This window comes from Mastigoproctus giganteus, chromosome 6, assembly GCF_048544385.1.
Source record: "Mastigoproctus giganteus isolate SK-2022 chromosome 6, ASM4854438v1, whole genome shotgun sequence".
Classification (NCBI taxonomy): Eukaryota; Metazoa; Arthropoda; class Arachnida; order Uropygi; family Thelyphonidae; genus Mastigoproctus; species Mastigoproctus giganteus.
The window spans coordinates 165035399-165057082 of NC_143580.1; the positions used below are offsets into that span (position 1 = coordinate 165035399).

General features: G+C 37.3%; 1 protein-coding gene across 1 annotated transcript in view; it reads right to left on the reverse strand.

The window, feature by feature from the left end:
- scat (VPS54 subunit of GARP complex scat) overlaps nt 1-21684 on the reverse strand; it is a 414636-nt gene that overhangs the window by 60397 nt on the left and 332555 nt on the right. Inside the window, exon 17 of the mRNA XM_090376331.1 lies at nt 3400-3482. Within this exon, the coding sequence (XP_090232457.1) occupies nt 3400-3482 (83 nt within the window). The remainder of the gene's footprint in view (nt 1-3399; nt 3483-21684) is intronic.

The window sequence follows — 21684 nt, forward strand, 5'->3', positions numbered from 1 at the left end:
AGAAAAATATCCACTCTCACAAGAGTGGTACAACCCTCTTTCCATCACACAAATCATATTAATGAGATGACAAGGGATAGCCAATTACCACCATGTGCTCAACTCCACTTTTAACATCCTTACTATGTCAGCTTTTCAGCCTACCATAACAGATGACTTATCAGCACTAAGTGCAAGACAGCTTTTCAATGGAATCCCACAGACTTTCAGTTTTTTAAGAAATCCAAGCTGACTTTGGAAGATGACCCTGTAAGGAACAACCTTTGCAGAGTCACCTTCCAATGCTGGCACTGAGAGCAAGTTTCTTTCAATTTCACATTATTATGATTATTATTAGAAGAGATCACCACAATGCAATATAGACCGAGTCACACTGATTGCTGCCATCTGTAGCAATTGAAAATAAAACATTTTTCAGAGCCATCACAACCTCTTTTTCCGTGCAATTTCACTAATAGCACCTGCTTGGTTTTTGTTCTTCCATAACCATTATTTTTTTGTTATTTCACTACTGGAAAACGTTTCTGAACAGCACAAGTGGATGAACAGATAAATCAGAGGAAGACTATATTTTGTGATGAACAATGCACATAAATATTCATTATAATATGACAGTATCATTGTCACTGTGAAATGCCACATTTATTTTTGTGTTCCTTCCTATTCAGTGTATATCATCTTTATGATTATTTGTTTGAAAATGTATTATTTGTTTGAAAATGTCTGATTACATCACACTTCCCACCTCTTGAAATTAAAAAATTACATCTACATATAGTACACAAAGTAAACATGTTACTGATTTCTCAAACCAAAATATTTCTCAAATTGATTTCTCTAACCAGATTTCTCAAAATATTGTGCATATATCTTCTGAAATTTTGCCTTACTGCTTTGGCATTTTAATGAAGAACACTTAATTTCATGCCACACAGTTATGATAAAATGCTGCTGTCACATATTACTGAAAACAATGCTGTTTCACACAATCAAACTTTCACAAATATAGCTGCCAAACCTGACTAGCAAAAAAGCTGGAGATTAGGTATTTGTAAGCAGAAGGAAAACAGGAGGGTAATATTATTGAGGTAGTCTTTCTACCTCATTATAGGTAGAAAGACTGCATGATAGTACAGATTCAAGGTGCTAGATTTTAAAACCCATTCCTTGTTTGCTATTCTGACAATTAGCCCAGAATCCTTTTTTAATTTTCTCTTTGATGTTTGGCATGATGAGTAAAGGAGAATTTATTGTCTATAATGGCACAGAGGTAATTGTAGTTGGTTGCTGATCTTATTTTGTTCTTCATTATATTTTATGAGAGGGAGGTCTATTCTGTCTAGTGAGCCATTTAGTAGTATCTGAATTGTTTTCTTGGTTGATACTGTTAGTTTGTGGTTTTGCATCCAGATAGCAAGCTCCTATAGTACCTGATTTGCCTTCGTTTCCAAGTTGCACTTAGAAGTTCCTTTGATTAATATTGCCGAATCATTGGCATACATGATGAATTTAACATTGGGATACTCCCTGGCCAGTCAGATATCAAAAACCATATTCCATTATGTCGGGCCCAGTATGAATCCCCAAAAACACCCTTATGACTTTGTGGATTACCTTCCCGTATTTTGTTTGTATACAGGCACTCCCCGGCTTACATAACATTCAACTTACGGAAATTTGATACGAAAGCTTCTGCCAGCTGGTGCAACCTTAAAACAACTGTGGAAACATATTTTGCATCCCGTAGGAATAAATTATCGTGATAATATCGTAATGTGAACACAATAACACGTTGTTTTACACTGGGGTTTTTTTTTTTTTTTTTTTTGGTAATTCGTTTCAAGACCTCGGAAGTTGAAATTTTTGCTATATAACTAAGCTATTTATCTCTATAATGGAAATTGCGCTACACTTTCATCGTTATTATATGTGCCGATATAAGAATCAATTTTGAAAGCCTTTGTAATATTTTTCTAAAACATTTCTGGAGGTCACTACCATAAAACAATAAAAACAATTGCACTTTCTGGTTTATTGGGCTCTTCTGTTAGCAAAATCTATTATAAACAGGTAGTAAATTCAATCTTATTGTATTGGCGATAACTGGAACTCTGTGGGTTTTTCCGTTACGGATTATGGTGAAATGAGTTACCCTTCACTGAAATCTTCAATCATATAAATAAATTTTCAGAATCTTCTCTTCATTCCTATTTACTTATTACGATAGTGAAGGGATCGATGGAAAGTGCAAGTGATGGCAGTGCTAAGAAACGAAACGAAACAAAACAAAACTGATTTAGAAATAAAGATGAAAATGATTAGGAAGTAAGAAGCAGGACAAAGTTTATCATCTATTACACGGAATTAGGTCTTACTGCTTCAACAGTGAATACTATTTTAAGGAACAGTCTGCGTATAAAAGAACATGTTAAAGGATCAACGCATTTAAGATCAACATTGATCACAATTTTTTTTAATATATATATATATATATATATATATATATATTTTTTTTTTTGCTTAAAAAAAAAAAAAGAGTAAAATGTTGAGGAAAGACTTATTCTATTTTTTCATTATCTGAAACTCAACAGTAGTATAGCATTGTTGGAAGGAGCTGTAAGACAAAAACAAAAGGCTAAGAGAAATGCCTGGAAGTTGAAGCTGAGGGAGATGCTTGTAAAATTAGAAAGATCTAGTTGACAAACTGCTTGAAAATTACAGAAAAATGGTGTGGAGAATGACAATCAATCAAGCTCAAATATATGCACTTTCACCGGGATTTTTTCAGATATGTTAGTGAAAAATTCCATCAGGATATAGTATCAATGGAGAAGAAATACTAAGGAAGGTGGGATGAAGCCATGATGGGTGGCTCTTGTGGTCAATGTGATCCATGATGGGTCACACAGACCACAAAAGACAAAAATGTTCAAATGTACATTTTTAAGAATTTCCTTTTTCTTTTTTTTTATAACTCAAACAGGGTTCCTACTTTATAATTTCTGATTTTTTTTAGCTTGTTTATTTGTAACAAGATTAATACTCTACTCCATACAGAAGTTAAAACATTGTTAATAAAACTGATGCAGTGTAGTATTATTGCATATTTACATTTCTTTTATCTATGGACAAACTGTTGATGCTATACAAAAACTAAATAGTATCCAGAATCATCATACCCAAGTTAATACAAAATCATCAAGAAATCCAGAAACGTTTTGAAATTTTGTTATGCAGCCTTATTTAAAATGAAAAATTAAGCATTCATTATAAAAACAAGGGAATACTGTAAACAGATACAGTATTCCCTTGTTTTAATTTCTATTGTGATACAGAAAGAACAGATTACAGCCAGAAAGAAGTGATTATATTTTATATAAATTATTTTTAAGCAAGTACCTTCTTTAAGTATATGGTCAACTAATTTCTGAAATTCTACTGGGACATCAGCTTGTTTCCACTGCTCACTCTCCAAAATAAGTCTAACAAAATAAAAATAGTCTATTAAAATTAGTTCACTTCAAAGAGATTTTTATTTTCAGTATGTAAAGGATTAAATTTTAAGGAATTCCAAGAGTGCTCTGCACATATACTAACCATGCTCACATTACATAATTGGCAAGATTAAGTGCAGCTTAGAACCAATATACATAATTTTTTAAACAGTAATCTATCAATTGTCAAAAAAATGTATATATTGTATCTAGTAGTACAAACAAGCAGGAATATATATTAGATGTGTTGGTATATGGAACAGGCCCACTAAGAGCAACTTCCACAAATAGGAAAATTATGTACATGGGCCAATTCACTAATCACAAGACTACTGATGCATCAACACATAAAAGTTAGAGAACCTGTGATGAGGAATTATCCCCAGCCTAGTGATCCTGTTACCAGTACTTGTCTATGGATGAAGTGAGTTTAGGGTTAACATGAACTTGTAAAGATGCAATCAGTCACGAACAGTTACTATTTGACATGGAGTAAAGATAAGCAGTGATGGGATTAGATGAGAGCAAATAAAATTTGTCCATACGTATGGCATACCAAATCAGCAATCCAGGTGTCCCCCGAATGCAGCACAGTTACCATGTATGTGTGTGTGTGGCTTCCTGGTGGTATGCTGTAATTAATTGGGAAAAATATGATAACCTCAATTCCTGACAATAAAACAAAAAAATGTTGTCTAAAAAATGCAATATATGGATTGTGGAGATAATTATGTCAGCAAGACAAATGTAAGGCAACAGTGGGCCCAACACCGAACCATTCCAGGGTTCGGTGTTGGGCCCACTGTTGTTTTGTATATTTATCAATGATATTGATGAAGGTATATCAGGCTTAATATCAAAGTTTGCAGATGATACAAAGGTTTGTATCATCTGCTCACTCTCCAAAATAAGTCTAACAAAATAAAAATAGTCTATTAAAATTAGTTCACTTCAAAGAGATTTTTATTTTCAGTATGTAAAGGATTAAATTTTAAGGAATTCCAAGAGTGCTCTGCACATATACTAACCATGCTCACATTACATAATTGGCAAGATTAAGTGCAGCTTAGAACCAATATACATAATTTTTTAAACAGTAATCTATCAATTGTCAAAAAAATGTATATATTGTATCTAGTAGTACAAACAAGCAGGAATATATATTAGATGTGTTGGTATATGGAACAGGCCCACTAAGAGCAACTTCCACAAATAGGAAAATTATGTACATGGGCCAATTCACTAATCACAAGACTACTGATGCATCAACACATAAAAGTTAGAGAACCTGTGATGAGGAATTATCCCCAGCCTAGTGATCCTGTTACCAGTACTTGTCTATGGATGAAGTGAGTTTAGGGTTAACATGAACTTGTAAAGATGCAATCAGTCACGAACAGTTACTATTTGACATGGAGTAAAGATAAGCAGTGATGGGATTAGATGAGAGCAAATAAAATTTGTCCATACGTATGGCATACCAAATCAGCAATCCAGGTGTCCCCCGAATGCAGCACAGTTACCATGTATGTGTGTGTGTGGCTTCCTGGTGGTATGCTGTAATTAATTGGGAAAAATATGATAACCTCAATTCCTGACAATAAAACAAAAAAATGTTGTCTAAAAAATGCAATATATGGATTGTGGAGATAATTATGTCAGCAAGACAAATGTAAGGCAACAGTGGGCCCAACACCGAACCATTCCAGGGTTCGGTGTTGGGCCCACTGTTGTTTTGTATATTTATCAATGATATTGATGAAGGTATATCAGGCTTAATATCAAAGTTTGCAGATGATACAAAGGTTTGCAGGGTAGTAAATGACAGTAATCGCAATGTGCTACTGCAACAGGATCTAGAAAATTTGGGCAGATGGGCTGAGAAGTGGAAACTGAAGTTTAACATTGACAAATGCAAAGTACTGCATATGGGCAGAAGTAAACCCAGAGAAATGTACCAACTGTGTGGTACTACACCAAGGGTGGTAGAAAATGAAAAAAGATCTGGGAGTAATTGGGCAGTCAGATATGAAGTTTTCTGAGCAATGCAGACAGGCTGCCAGAGCACGTCATGGGGTATTGTCAATGATATACAGAAAAATGGAGGCGATTATCCCTTTGTATAAGGCAATAAAAAACAACAATTTTGGAATTCAAAAGTACATCACCAAGGGTGTCAAGACTACTACTCAGGATTTCTAAGAGGTATAAGCTAACGGTTATAATGATTTATGCACCACATCAAGCCACGATGAAAAAGAGGTTGAAGAAATGTACACCGAAATTGAGAGTCTTCTAGATGAACAGAAAACTCATTAAACTATCATTATGGGGGACTTCAATGCCAAGATTGGAAAGAGACAAAACAGTGCAGAAAGGGGAACTATAGGAAATTTTGGAATTGGTGAAAGAAATGAAAGACTTGTGGAATTTGTAGAATCTAGAGGAATGTCAGTAATGAACTTTTTTCAAGAAAAGGGTGAACAGAAAGTGGACATGGAAGAGCCCAAATGGATTAACAACTAATGAAATCGACTTCATCCTCACTAACAGAAGATATATCATGAAGGATGTTACTGTCCTGAACAAGGTAAATGTTGGAAGTGATCACAGAATGGTAAGATGCACACTTGCTACAGATGTAAGAAAAGAAAGGAAAAAAAAACTGACTCGAGTAAATAATCCAAAAGTCTTTGAGATAACAGAAGAGGAGACAAAGCAGTATGTACTGGAATTTAAGAACAAGTTTGAGCTTCTGCAGACTGTTCAGGACCAAGACATCGACGAGGAATATTACAATTTTCTGAAAGTGATAAAGCCCAAGAAAACTATAGGTAAAAAGAAATCCAAAGAAGAAAAAAATCAGTCAAGAAACATTTGTCATGATGAACCGAAGACGAAAAACAAAGAGCAAGGAAAAACACTGACAGGGAGAAAATTGAGTATACTGAGTTATGCAAAGCCATTAGAAAGAGACTCAGACATAAGAAAATTTAACTCAAGAAAAGTAGAACAAGCATTAAGGGAAAACAAAGGATTTAAATCAGCAGTCATGAGCAGTAATACAGAAAGACATAATTCAAATAGCAGAAGACTACTACAAAGAGTTATACAAGGAGCGAGGGAATGATGCCAGCAGTGGGGAAGATGGATCGCAAATTAGTAACACACATAACATACCTGATATCCTTCCTGATGAGGTAGAACATGCGTTGAAGAAAATGAAGAATCAGAAAGCTCCGGGGGAAGATGAAGTTACTGTAGAGTTGTTAAAATTGGGAGGAAGAGACATAACACAAAAACTGGCAAGATTCGTCACAAAATGCATTAGATAAGGTGTGACGCCTAAGCAGTGGAATAATGCAATCATAGTTTTGCTGCATAAGAAAGGAGATAAATCAGAAATTGAAAATTATAGACCAATTAGCTTGTTATCCCACATCTGCAAGTTGTTCACAAGAGTCATTACTAATAGATTAGAAAGAATACTTGATGAGAATCAACCGAAAGAGCAAGCTGGCTTTAGGACACGATTCTCAACTATGGATCACCTTCACGTAATGTCACAGCTAATGGAGAAGGCAAATGAATATAAAACACCACTATGCCTGGCAGTTGTGAATTATGAAAAGGCATTTGATTCCATACAACATAAGGCAATGTTTCAGGCACTGGAAAGACAAGGCATAGATACCCCACATATTGTGATTTTGAAGAAAATATATGAGAATGCTACCTCCTTTGTTAGACTAGACAAAGACAGTAGGAAATTTAAAATTGAGAAAGGAGTTCGACAAAGAGACAATATCTCCGAAGCTGCTTACTGCTGCCCTTGAGGAAGCTTTCAGAAGATTAGACTGGTCACAGAAAGCAGTCAATGTGAACGGAGAGTACCTAAACCATTTACGATTTGCAGATGACATTGTGGTCATAAGCCACGATCCCAAAGAATTAGAGGAAAATCTTAATCAGTTATGCATGGTTAGTAAGGATTTTGGACTAAAGTTGAATATGGCTAAAACAAAAGTAATGACGAACAAGTATGCCACAGAAAGGGATATAATGCTTGAAGGAGCAGTAATTGAAAATGTGGATTCATATACTTATCTGGGACAAGTCATTAGCTGTAATAACGATAAATGGCTGGAAGTCAAGAGAAGAATAAATTTTGGATGGATAGCATTCGAGAAATATAGTCACATACTGAGGAGCAATATCCCAATTTGTCTGAAACGTAAAATAATGTTTGTTGTTTGGTTTTTTTAAGGAGCATTAGCAACTAAGGCCATATTGCTCCAGGATATGCGGTGGTCATTCCCTGACCTTTCCGCATCCTCCGTATTTGGTGGTGACGGGCTCGAACCCCGGTTTAATCAAGAAGCGTGTGCTACACACTGCTGCTCCTTCCCACCTGGCTACGGAGGCGCCGTAAAATAATGAACCAACGTATACTCCCCACCATGACTTATGGAAGCAAAACATGGGCACTCACCAAAAGAATGGAAGAGAAGCTGAGAATTGCACAGCGAAGAATGGAACGAATTATATTGGGAATCAGACTGTTAGATAAGAAGAGAAACACATGGATTAGGCAGCAAACTGAAGTAAAGGACATTCATCAAAACTAAAGAACTAAAATGGTCTTGGGCAGGACACATAGCTCGAAGACAAGATGACAGATGGACTAAGAAAATAACAGAATGGTATCCAAGAGGAGCTAGAAGAAAACCTGGAAGACAAAGGTGGAGATGGATAGATGAAATTCATGAGTTTTTGGGTAGTAAATGGATGGCCATTGCACAAAACAGAAGGAACTGGAAAGTTGCTGGAGAGGCCTTCATCCTGCAGTGGATTGAAAATGGATGATGATGATAATAAGGCAATGGTCAGGCCACATCATGAGGTCTAGGTCTGGAAGCCTCATTTTAGGTACAGGTCTGGAAGCTTCATTTTAGGAAGGACATAGAGTTACTTGAGTGCATACAGAGAAGGGCAACAAGATTGGTGAGGGGAACGAAGGGGTTTCTTACCAAGAAAGGCTAAAGTTCTGCAAATTGCGGTGGCTGGAGACTACGCACCTGCAAGGTGATTTGATTGAGGCGTATATGGCTTTGAATGGGTTGAGCACGCTGAATTCTCATCGGATTCTGCTTGCTCAGATTATGAATCTGAGGGAGTATAAATTCAAATTGAGGAAAGACAGTTGTAGAATAGATGTGCAGAAATTTGCCTTTAGCCAGCGGGTGGTTAATTGCTGGAACAAAACTTCCATATGTTGTGAAAGTTAATAGCTTAAATAAATTCAAGGAGGAGCTGGACAAACTTTTAGAGGGAATGGATGTATGAAATTGTTTTTTTTTTTTTTGCTGATGCACTTGCTTTCTTGCATCACATGCCTCCATTACTACTGCTACTATTATTATAAAATCAAATTTCATATACAGTCGAACTTGGTTATAAAGAGCATCAAGGGACCGACAATTTCCTCATGATAACCATTACTCACTATATCAGTGATAATGGCCAGAAGAACAACGGCACATGATATAACACATTCCAAGATCCACGCACTTTAAAATCTCTGGCCTTTACAGCACACTGCATCACACCACAATGTAAACTACATGGAGATGGGGGAACCCCCTGGTGCCATCTGACGCTAAATACACTCAGTGATGAGTTAGCTTTCTTTAAAGATGATATTTTTTAGTATTGGTACCTCATATGGGAATCATATTACCACTAACAGTTCTTGATCATAAGGACTTGAGTGAATGAAGGAAGTTTCTCTCACAGAGGGCAAGTTTTTCTTGAAAAGGCAGCATTCCTTATTATATATTGTTTTAACCTGTATAAGTGATCTTCAAAACTTAAACTACTAAAAAAGTTTGAACTGACATACTATTTTTTTAATTCTCAATAACTTGATAAAAATATATATTCAAAAAACAAAAGAAATATTGGAGAGAAAAAAAAATAATACAGTGGATTCCGGTAATTGGGGCACCGGTTAATCGGGACAGCCATTTATTTGGGACAAAACATGAAGAACAGAAACAAAACAGGAATTAACCTGAATTTGTTTTGCTTATTTGGGCCAACTCGCCACTTAATTGGGGCAGTGAGGGTCGTGATCGAACAACAACTGCTGTATGTATGTATGTAGATGGCGTGCATGCTCGTAACACAGAGATCAGGCGGACAGCAGCTGAGTCAGTAGTTATTGTGAAGTCTTGCTTGTAGGGTGGTTGTGTTGCATTTGTTCTGTGTTGTGGTAATTAGATTCTGATAGAAATTTTGCTTGCAGTATACAACTGTTTACGATCACACCAGGTACATATACAGGGTGTCTCAAAAATACACAGCATAACTTCAGGAATGAGTTCCTCATATTAAGACAATAAAAATATTTTATATCAACATAGTTCCAGAAATGCTTGGTTTCCGAGTTTTGAAGGTCTGTCTATGACACTTAACTGTTCACATCACCTTATAGTAATTATTCAAAATGACCACCTCCTGCCTGAATACAGGCCTCACATCGACGTCTCATGGACTCGTGAAGACGGTGCCAAATTACTGGGGCATGTTCCGTATTGTCTCACAACCTGCCACAGTTCGATTGCGGAGAGTTTCCACATCAGCTAACGGAGTTGAATACACTAATGACTTTAAATGGCCCCACAAATATCTGTGAATATTACTAAGGCAGAAAAGTGAGGAGTAGTACCACACTGCTGCAAGAACCACTGGCAGAACAACATTACTCGCACAGGGTAATCTGCTGGTGACAAGGCCTGTACCCGTTGCAGATGGTGAGGATACAGTTGGTGTTCTCGCAACACTCTCCAAATAGCTGAATGTTGAAAAGCCAGTTGCATTGCTATTCTGCATGTGCTGATTCCAGGAGTGGCATGCATAACATCCAAAATCTCCTCCTCTACTTCAGGAGTCGTAGATCTTGGTTGTCCTCTGTTGGCAGCACAAGGTGTAAAGGTCCCATGTTCACAAAGGCAGTGAAGGCAGTGATGGATCCCTTCAAACATTTTCCTGTCTGGACATCTTCGTTCTGGGAACCTTTTGTGGTACAAACAACGATCCTCCAGAGTATTGCCATCCGCCAAACCATACATAAAGTGCATATCCGCTTGCTCCTGATTTGAGTACATGGCCGGAATGCAAAACCACCAGATTCTGTCAGTACCTTGTAATGAAGCAAATCACCTGTGGGAGATAAGACATTATGGTTAATAACTCGGGAACCAAGCAATTCTGGAACTATGTTGATATAAAATATTTTTATTGTCTACGTATGAAGAACTCGTTCCTGAAGTTATTTTATTTTATTTTTTTTTTTGATTTGGTAGTTGTTGGCGCATCGGCTTCTGTGGCCATATTGCACCTCCCAAGGTTTTTGCAGTACTTTGATCCAAGCCCGAGGCGGGAATCGAACCCGCGACCTTTGGGTTGCCGGGCAGGTACTTTACCCACTCGGCTAGCCCGGTCGGCTCCTGAAGTTATGCTGTGCATTTTTTGAGACACCATGTATATACATCTTGTGGGTTAACATAGATTAAAAACTGTACCAAACAGTGCACTGATTTTTCCCCCCAGTACATTTAAGACCCCTGTCAAGATGCCACGTAAAGATTTGTCACTTTCAGAACAAATCACTATTCTTGACAAGATAAAAAGTCAACCTCCTAACAACAGTCATCGTCAGCTGGCAGAGATAATTAAGGTGCCAAAATCTACAATTTCATGACTGCTACAGCAACAAGAAAAACTTAGAGAGGAGTGGACATTGCATGTGGGTTTAAAGAAAACATCTGATAAGTGAAAGAGGGAAGGCAAAGATCCAGATGTCCGAGATGCTTTAAATCAATGGTTTCCTACTGTATCTAAAAGAGGTGTGTAAGAGTTGGCCAAACAGCTAGGTTACATAAATTTCAAAGCGATGGATGGTTGGTCATCTCGATGGAAATGTAAACATGACATTAGTTACAAAAAAGCACATGGCGAGAAGGATAGTGCTGATGCTACGAGCACTGAGCAATGGAAATCTGAAAAACTGTCAGAGTTGCCTAAAAAATCTAGTGGGATGACATTTACAACACCGATGAAACAGGCTTGTATTATCATCCTACGCTGAATAGTTCCCTGAGCTATTAACACATAACACGGTTCAAAGAAAGCAATGGATCGTGTAACAGTGTTGTGCTGCTAAAACATGTCAGGAAATGATACTCAAACTTTTGGTTATTGGTAAAAGTACTAAACCTTGTTGCTTCAAGAGGCTTACAATAGGCAGTTTTCCAGTTTTGCATTATGCCAATAAGAAGGCGTAGATGACCACATATATTTTTAAACAATGGCTAATGAACTGGGACATAGAACTGCAACTGAAGTCCAGAAAAATTGTTGTTATTGGACAACTGCACAGCACACCCTAATGTAGATGGTTTAAAAAATATTGAACCACAATCTTTACCCCCTAACGCCACATCCCTGATATAGCCCATGGACATGGGAATTATAAAAAATTTGAAGACCTATTATTGCAAAAAACTGGTCAATCACATCCTTGAAGCAACTGAGGAAAATCTGCTGACATCATCTTCAAAATCAATAGAAGTTAGTTCAAAGTTTCAATGTTAAAATCTGTACAATTATAATGTTAAAATCTGTACAATTTATCACCGATAGCTGCTGACAAATAAGCAGCAAAACAAATCAGAATTGTTTTGCTAAATGTGGTTTCGCAACTAATTTTGATTTAGACATAATGAGCTGTACAGAAAATGAAATAGCTTTGGAACTGCAACACATCCAAAATTGCAAAGCATTTTTGAGGATTGGCGATAATCTTCAATGCTATGATGAAAATGAAGATTATGAGGAAACAATTATTGAACAGATTGTGGAAAAAACATCCAGATACACCAGAAGACCAAGAAAATGATGACCATGATATACCTAAGCAAGTGACTAACCGGGATGCCAGGAAATATATCGCTGAATTGAGATGCTATTTCATTCAGGAAGGCAGTCCTTTATCAGCATTAAATACCTGCACCGACTTTGTTCAGTTGCAATTCATAAAGAGAACACATCAGGGTACACTTGATAATTTTTTAAAAGTAAGTTCCCTTAAGTAATCTGTAACGTTTGCTTGATACAGACATTATTATGTATCATCAATTTATTTATGTACATACATTTTTTTTTTTTTTTTTTTTATGAAAACCCCAAACACGAGATGTATTAGAACCTATAGTTTTATAAAAAAAAAAAAAAAAAAAAAAAATAAAATTAAAACTGAGAAAGGAGTTCGATAAGAAGACATAATACCTCCGAAGTTGTTTACTGCTGCCCTTGAGGAAGCTTTCAGAAGATTAGACTGGTCTCAGAAAGGAGTCAATGTGAATGTATTAGTATTAGTATTAGTATTAGTAACGGCCGCATGGTGCAAGAAAGCCTATGGCTTATGCTGCACCAGCCAAAAAAAAAAAAAAAAAAAAAAAATTAAAAAAAATAAATCCGAACAAAACAATGATAAAAACAAAAAAATAAAAATAAATAACTAAATAATAATAATTAATAAAATAAAAAATAAATAAAAAGGAAATTAAACCTATCATCCTATGTGCTTCCCTTACCCGAAAGTACTATCCAGATGACCTTTGAATTTCCCCAAACTGTCGGCCTCTACCACCCATGAAGGCAACTTATTCCAGTAATTTATAACTCGCTGGCTAAAATAGAACTTCCTGCAATCCAATCTAAACATTTCCCCCCGTAACTTGAATTTATGTCCCCTAGTTCTAGCATCATTTATAATCTTGAAAATTTTGTCCTCATTCATTTTACTGATGCCTCTCAGAGCCTTAAACACCTCAATCAAATCTCCTCTAAGGTGTCTAGTTTCCAAACTCTGCAACCCACATATTCGAAGTCTTTCTTCATAAGGACGCCCTTTTGCCGATCTCACCAGGCGAGTTACCCTTCTTTGCACCCTTTCAAGAAGCTCAATGTCTTTCTTCAGGTGCGGTCTCCATACTTGAACACAGTATTCCAAGTGTGGTCTAACATAAGCCTTATATAATGGGATTATCACGTCCCTATCTCTACTTGCAAAAGTTCGATAGATCATTGATAGGACACCATGGGCCTTCCTTGCAACCTGTTTACAATGCTCAGAGAATTTCATGTCTGACCGTATCGTAACACCCAAGTCCCTTTCCTCCAGTACTGGCTTTAGTTGAACTCCACCAAGTGAATAAGTTTTTTTGGGATTACTGTTTCCCAGGTGTAATACCTTACACTTTGTTGGATTAAAGCACAGCTGCCATTTTTCTGACCATTCCTGAAGTCTATCTAGGCCTCTCTGAAGAAGCTCAGCTTGACAGTGATCATTAACTACTCTCCCAATTTTAACATCATCTGCAAATTTAGACATCACACCCTCTATCCCTTCATCAATGTCGTTTATGAAAATTAAAAACAACAGTGGTCCTAATACTGATCCTTGGGGAACCCCACTTCTTACATCAACCCAATCTGAGGAATAGCCATTTATCACAACCCTCTGCCTCCTGCCCTGAAGCCATCCTTCTATCCATCTAAGGATTTTCCCAGTGATTCCAACCTGTTCCAGCTTATAAAGCAACCGCTCATGTGGGACTGAGTCAAAAGCTTTGCTGAAATCTAAATAAACAATGTCGAAATTATTCCCTAAATCCAGCTTGTGAGTGACCCTTTCGAAATAGCGAACCAGATTTGTTAAACATGATTTTCCCTTTACGAAACCATGCTGAGTATCCTTGAGAATTTCAATTCGATCCAAATGATCCTGAATTCCACCCTTGATCATTGCCTCCATGATTTTCCCTACTACTGAAGTCAGACTGACAGGTCGATAATTTCCAACTTCACTTTTAGAGCCACCCTTATGTATGGGAGATACATTTGCACTTTTCCAATCCAAGGGAATCTCCCCAGAGTCTAATGATGCTCGCATAATTAGCCTCAATGGTTCAATGCACTCGCTTGCCGCCTCTCTTAAGATTATAGGGTATATTCCATCAACTCCAGGAGCCTTACTGGTCTGTAGGCTCGAAAGTTTTTTCATTAAATAATCTTGCGAAATTTCAATATCATTAATTACATATTTTTTAACTTCGCTCCCACAATTTCCCTTTGCCACAAAAGGCTTTTCATTTGTAAATATCGATGCAAAATAACTGTTGAGTTCATCTGCAACGGCAGCTGGTGTATTTATTACTATCCCCTTTCCCTTACATAAAGGTCCGATCTGGTTTGTCCTGCTCTTCTTGGCATTTATATATGTGAAGAATTCTTTATCCCCCCTCTTTGCTCTGTTTGCTAGTGATTTCTCATAAACTGCCTTTGCCTGTCGAACCTTTTCTGTGGCTCTATTACACATCACCTTGTAGCTGTTATAGGCTTCAGTACTTTTTGTTGTTCTGTAACCTTTCCATGCCACCTTTTTCTGCTCAAGTAATGCGGCAACTTCACTAGTCATCCAACTTGGAACCCTCCTCGTGGAGTATTTTTTTAATGGTATATACGCATTCAAGGCATCTGTGATTAATGTTTTAAAAGCGTACCACAGTTCAATTGTATTCATTCTCTGCGCGATATCTACCCAGTTAATAGAGGCCATGTAGTACCTTAAGGCATCGTAATTTCCTTTTCTGAAATTAAAACCCATTCCTTTGCCTTTTATTTCTGCTACCTCTCTTGTCATCATCCACCGTAGAACTCCGTGATCACTTCCTGCTACTGGTTCCTCTACTGTCAGCCCTGTTATGTCATCTGATTCATGTGTGATGATGAGGTCTAGGATACTCTTTTCTCTAGTATTTTCCCTGACATGTTGATACAAATAACAGTCATCTAGTTGATTTAAAAATTTTGTTCCCCATGTCGAGTTTCCTTCCCATTTACTCCATGGAGAAGTAAAGGAATGGAGAGTATCTAAACCATTTACGATTTGCAGATGACATTGTGATCAAAAGCCTCAATCCCAAAGAATTAGAGGAAAACCTTAATCAGTTATGCAGAGTTAGTAAGGATTCCAGACTAAAGACAAATATGGTTACAAAAGTAATGATGAACAAGTATGCCACAGAAAAGGATATAATCATTGAAGGAGTAGCAATTGAAAAGGTGGATTTATATACTTACCTGGGACAAGTCATTAGCTGTAATAATGATAAATGGCTGGAAATCAAGAGAAGAATATATTTCGGATGGATAGCTTCAGGAAATATACACAGGAGCAATATCCCAATTTGTCTGAAATGTAAATCAATGAACGATGTATACTCCATACCATGACTTATAGAAATGAAACTTGGGCATTCACTAAAAGAATGGAATGAATTATATTAGGAATCAGACTGTTAGATAAGAAGAGAAAAACACATGAATTAGGCAGCACAAATAAAGAACATTCTTATCAAAACTAAAGAACTGATATGGACTTGGGAAGGACACATAAATTGAAGACATGATGAAAGATGGATATAAGAAAATAACAGAATGGTATATCCAAGAGGAGCTAAAAGAAAACCTGGAAGACAACAACGTAGATATTCACGAGTTTGTGGGTAGTAAATGGATGGCCATTGCACAAAACAGAATGAACTGGAAAGTTGCTGGAGAGGTCTTCATCCTGCAGTGGATTGAAAATGGCTGATGATAACTTGTAGTATTAAAATAAGATGATATGCTCGATTAAATGCTCCTTGACTTAAACACGAACAAGATGCAACTTTCTCTATCTTTAGTAGCAACCTGAAGGGAGATGTTGCAGTACTGGTTATGGGGGGGGGGAGAAAACACACACTAACTAAACTGTGTGAACTGCATATGATCATAAAGATAAATGCCACACTAGTGAATACTAGATCCATTTATATTTCTTCAGGGCTGAATGATAATATAAGAACAGAAGTCTTTATTGCTGTTCTTTGAATTCTAGGACAGTTGTTGTTATTTGGTTTTTAGGAGCATTAGCAACTAAGGCCATATTGCTCCGGGGATATGAGGTGGTCATTCCCTGACCTTTCCGCATCCTCCATATTTGGTGGTCACGGGCTCGAACCCTGGTCTAATCAAGAAGCGTGTGCTACGCAGCTGGCTATGGAGGCGCCCTTCTAGGCCCGAGAGTTCTCATTATCTGCCTTAGCTTGCATAATCTCTTTTGTGACTCGATTACAGAATTATTTATATTTATTTATATACTGGACCCTGTATATATATTTATTTATATATACAGGATCCAGTCACACTATTATGACCACTTACCTAGTATCCAGAATACGTGCCTTTTGCAGAATGCACCGCATCTAGCCGCCATGGGAGGGACTCAATAAGTCAGCGGAAGGTTGCTACAAGTATCTGTGACCATGCAGACTGCAGTGCACCCCGAAGTTCCTGTAGGTTCCTTGGTGGAGGATCCATCCATCTGATGTCGATCGAGGTGGTCCCATAGATTTTCAATTGAGTTAAGATCTGTGGAATTCAGTGGCAAAGGGAATAGCTTGAAGTCTTCATTGTGCTCCTCAAACCACTCACGGACAATTCTGGCGACAGGGCATGGCGCACTGTCTTGATGATAGGTACCATCGCCTCCGGGGAACACTGTAAACACGTACAGGTGTACCTGATCAGCGACAATCGAAAGGCAACCATTTGCATTCAGGGTGCCCTCTAGAGGTATCAGCAGACCCAAGCCATGCCATGAAAATATTCCCCAGACCATAACACTGTCCCCACCAGCTTGCCTTCTGCCAACAATCGTGTCTGGGTGTCTGTTCTTGGAGGTTTCATGCCTAATATGCCACCGTCCTACCAATCGATGGTGGCCTTCTCCGATGTGACTCATCGGAGAAGGCCACCCATTGCCACTCGGCCGGGGTCCAGTGTTGGTATCGCTCTACAAACTGACGGCATTGTTTGCGGTGAATGGCCGTCAGCATGGTGGGTGCTATCACCAAGCATCTTCTCTGGAGCCCAATACACAACAGGGTTCGCTGCACTGTTGTGTTGGAGACCTTTCTGGTGACCCCATGGTTCATTTGGACAGCCAGGTGAGCAACAGTAGTGTGCCAATCAGTCCTGACCAACCATTTCAGCCGACGTTCACCTCTGGGATCAATGCCACATGGGGCTCCACAAATGGCATGTTGGGTTGTCAAAGCTGTCCCATTCGTCCCAGTCTTAATACTTGCAGCACGTTACCATTTCACAAAGTCCGCTGTTTTGGAAATGCTGGCTCCCCTGGCCCATTAGCCGATGTTCATGCCTTTTTCCAGGCCTGATAGGTCAAGTGCTTTGCCCATGACAGAGGCTGTTACTGTGTTCACGGATGCTGAACATCAAGCCTTATATGCTTGCGGTGTGTGTGTGTGATATCTGCATTGGTGGAGGGGAGTCATAATATTGTTACTAGACTCTGTATATCATAGGCTTCTGTATCACCTGATAATTTATATGCATCTCATACATTTTTCTTTTCTGCTACAAGTCTGATTTGACATCACTTTTGGGTGTAAAAAGTACCTTGAACAGTATTTCTTAGTTGGTATGAAAAGCTGAGCAGTTTCTAAGATTACTTCCCTGAATGCTTCTCATTTACAATTTACAGTTGGTAACATTATCGGTTGGTACCATTACATAGATTTAAAAAATGTCTGAGATCACTGTAGTCACTTTTATGAAAGGTTCCCCCTTTACCCTTGACAATAGTTACGTCTTTAATTAAATTCCACATTAATACACTGTGATCACCGCCACCCAGTGGATCTTTTACCTGCAGTGTTATAGGCATAATTACTGTAATGAGTATAATAATCAACTAGACATATACTGAAAAACAAGCCAGTAAATCAGAATGTTTTGTAATGAGTGAATCGTGGATTTTATCTTCTCAGACACTGACTGGAATTGTGGGATGGTCACTCACACAGTAGCAGGAGTAGTTTATTATCAGGTGATAAAGATGCCTACATTATATGTATATCTGCAATCAAGTTACAAGAGAGGTTCGGCAAGCTGAAGTACATTACAAGTCTCTGGCAAGAATGCAAAGAAAAGCAGCAAAAATTTCTTTATTTATGTAAACAGTAGAAGGCAGCTGTTGAATCCCATTACCCTGCTAAATATGAACTGATTACCAATTGATGATCCTGATTAGGTTACTGATAAACAAACAGTATTTTGCACCTATATTCACATAAGAGGAATTTTTTAGGAATGGGATGCCATAATGTGTCAAATTGTCATAGGGAGCTGAATGATTATACAATGACTGGAAAATGGAGAAGAAATTGTTGAAGCTAAATCTAAAAAAGCACCTGGGTCAGATTGGATTTATCTTGTTATATTAAAAGAGGCAGCAAAAAGAGATAAGGAAAACTTTACTCGTGATTACGAGAGCATCACTGGATTCAGGGAAAGTCGCTATGGATGAAATGTGCAAATGTAACTCCAATTCACAAAGAGGATCAAAAGGGAGACATAAGTACAGTCAGTTCTGCTACAACATGCATTTTCGCAACGTGAATTTGCTCCAACGCGACTGATGATATATTAGGGAAAAATGCGAGTGTAATGCTATTTTCGCACTGGCTCATGTACAATTTCGTCTGTGGATAACACCGGGTGAATGCAAAACCGGCACATAGCTGAACATAACGAGCTGCGCAGCAATTCATACACGTTTACAAAGCTTAAAAAATGTCAAACGTCAAATGTGTGAGAGCTATATTCCCATTTACTGTAGTTGTATTGGTTGGAGACACACACACTGTTGTGATTCGCTGTATTCACAAGATAATAGATAATATTGTAGGCTGACTCACGTTTTCAGGAGCTCACATTTTTCTATTCCAACAAAAATTTTGTGAGGTGGGATAGCATGAGCAGAGGAGCACATTTCTGGAGATCAATACCATAAAACAATTCCCAGTTTATTAGGCTTTTCTGTTAGTGCAATCCAATTATAAACGGGTAGTAAATACGATCTTACTGCATTTTGATAAAACCGATAGCTGGAATTGTGTGTGTTTTTACGTTATTATGGCAAAATGTGTTTCCCCTTCCATGAAACTCCAGTCATATAAAAAACAAATATCAATTAGTATGTATATATAATGTAATATAAATTAAAGCCAAATAATAAATATATACATATATAAATAAATAAATAATAAATATATTTATTATTTATTTATTTATTAGAAATTTAAGATGTTTAAACCGGTGATTGTAGGCTGACTCACGTTTTCAGGAGCTCACATTTTTCTATTCCAACAAAAATTTTGTGAGGTGGGATAGCATGAGCAGAGGAGCACATTTCTGGAGATCAATACCATAAAACAATTCCCAGTTTATTAGGCTTTTCTGTTAGTGCAATCCAATTATAAACGGGTAGTAAATACGATCTTACTGCATTTTGATAAAACCGATAGCTGGAATTGTGTGTGTTTTTACGTTATTATGGCAAAATGTGTTTCCCCTTCCATGAAACTCCAGTCATATAAAAAACAAATATCAATTAGTATGTATATATAATGTAATATAAATTAAAGCCAAATAATAAATATATACATATATAAATAAATAAATAATAAATATATTTATTATTTATTTATTTATTAGAAATTTAAGATGTTTAAACCGGTGTTAGCAATTTTATTGGGTTTCTAACTTTTTTTCAGTGTTTTGCTTACCAGACTAAACATTTTTTTAATGCTCTGCCCCATCCCTATTTTTCCCACAAGCCCTGTTGTTTTTAATGCATGAAATACCATAACACGGAGATTTTTAGGAACACATATACCGCATTATACCAGAACTGACAGTAATTGCAGACCTGTGAGTCTGACTTCTGTGGCAGGGAAAATAACGAAAGCACTAATTAAAGAAGCAATGCAGGATGATCTAGACAGGACTGCAGTTAAACTGCAGTCACAGCATGGATTTGTTAAGAGGTGATCTTGTCTGGCCAATCCGAATGGATACAATGGCACAGTAACAAAGGAACTGGATAAAACAAATAACTTTGACATCATATACTTATATTTCAGAAAAGTTTTTGATACTGTTGCACATAAAAGCCTGCTATATAAATTGGAGCAGTGTGGCATTAAGGGATGTTGAGTGAAGAAGACAGAGTTGTTATCAATGGACACTGCTCTTTGTGGACTAATGTCCATAGTTCAGAGCTGAGTCTACTGTTGTTTTCTATATTTATTAATGATAACGATGAAGGCATATCAAGCTTAATGCTTTTTTTTTTTTTTTTTTTGTAGTTGTTGGCGCATCGGCTTCTGTGGCCATAATGCACCTCCCAAGGTTTTTGCAGTACTTTGCACCCAAGCCCGAGGCGGGATTCGAACCCGCGACCTTTGGGTTGCTGGGCAGGCACTTTACCCACCCGGCTAGCCCAGTCGGCCTCAAGCTTAATGCATAAGTTTGCAGATGTACAAAGGTTGGCAGGGGAGTTATTCATGATATTCTACATGCAACAAGAACTAGACAAATGCAATGTACTTCATACAGGGAGCAGCAATCCCAGAGTAATGTAACAGCTGTGTGGCAATACACTCATAGCAGTAAAGAATGAAGAAGACCTGGGGATAACTGTGCAGATATGAAGTTCTGAAATGAAACATAAGTAAAATAGATATGAAATAGGCTGCCATGACAGCTCATGAGGTTTTGTCAATGATATAAAGGAATTTTGCCAGCAAGGATAGGGAGGTGATTATCCCATTGTATAAGCCAATAGTTGGCCACATCTTGAATACAGTCAGTTCTGCTAAAAAACAGTACATGTTCCTAAAAATCTCCGCATTATGGCATTTCACACGTTAAAAATAACAGGGCTTATGGGAAAAATAGGGATAGGTGCAGAGCACTAAAACAAAATGTTCAGTATGGTAAGTAAAACAACAAAACAGTTAGAAACCCAATAAAATTGCTAACACAGGCTTATGGCATCCCATTCTCTTAAATTTCTAATAAATAAATAAATATTACAGTAAATATAGCACTGTAATATATACATACTAATTAATATTTCTGTTCACTGACTTTTTTTTTATTGTAAAATTTAAAACAATAAAAAAGATAAGCAATCAATAACGAGGAATGC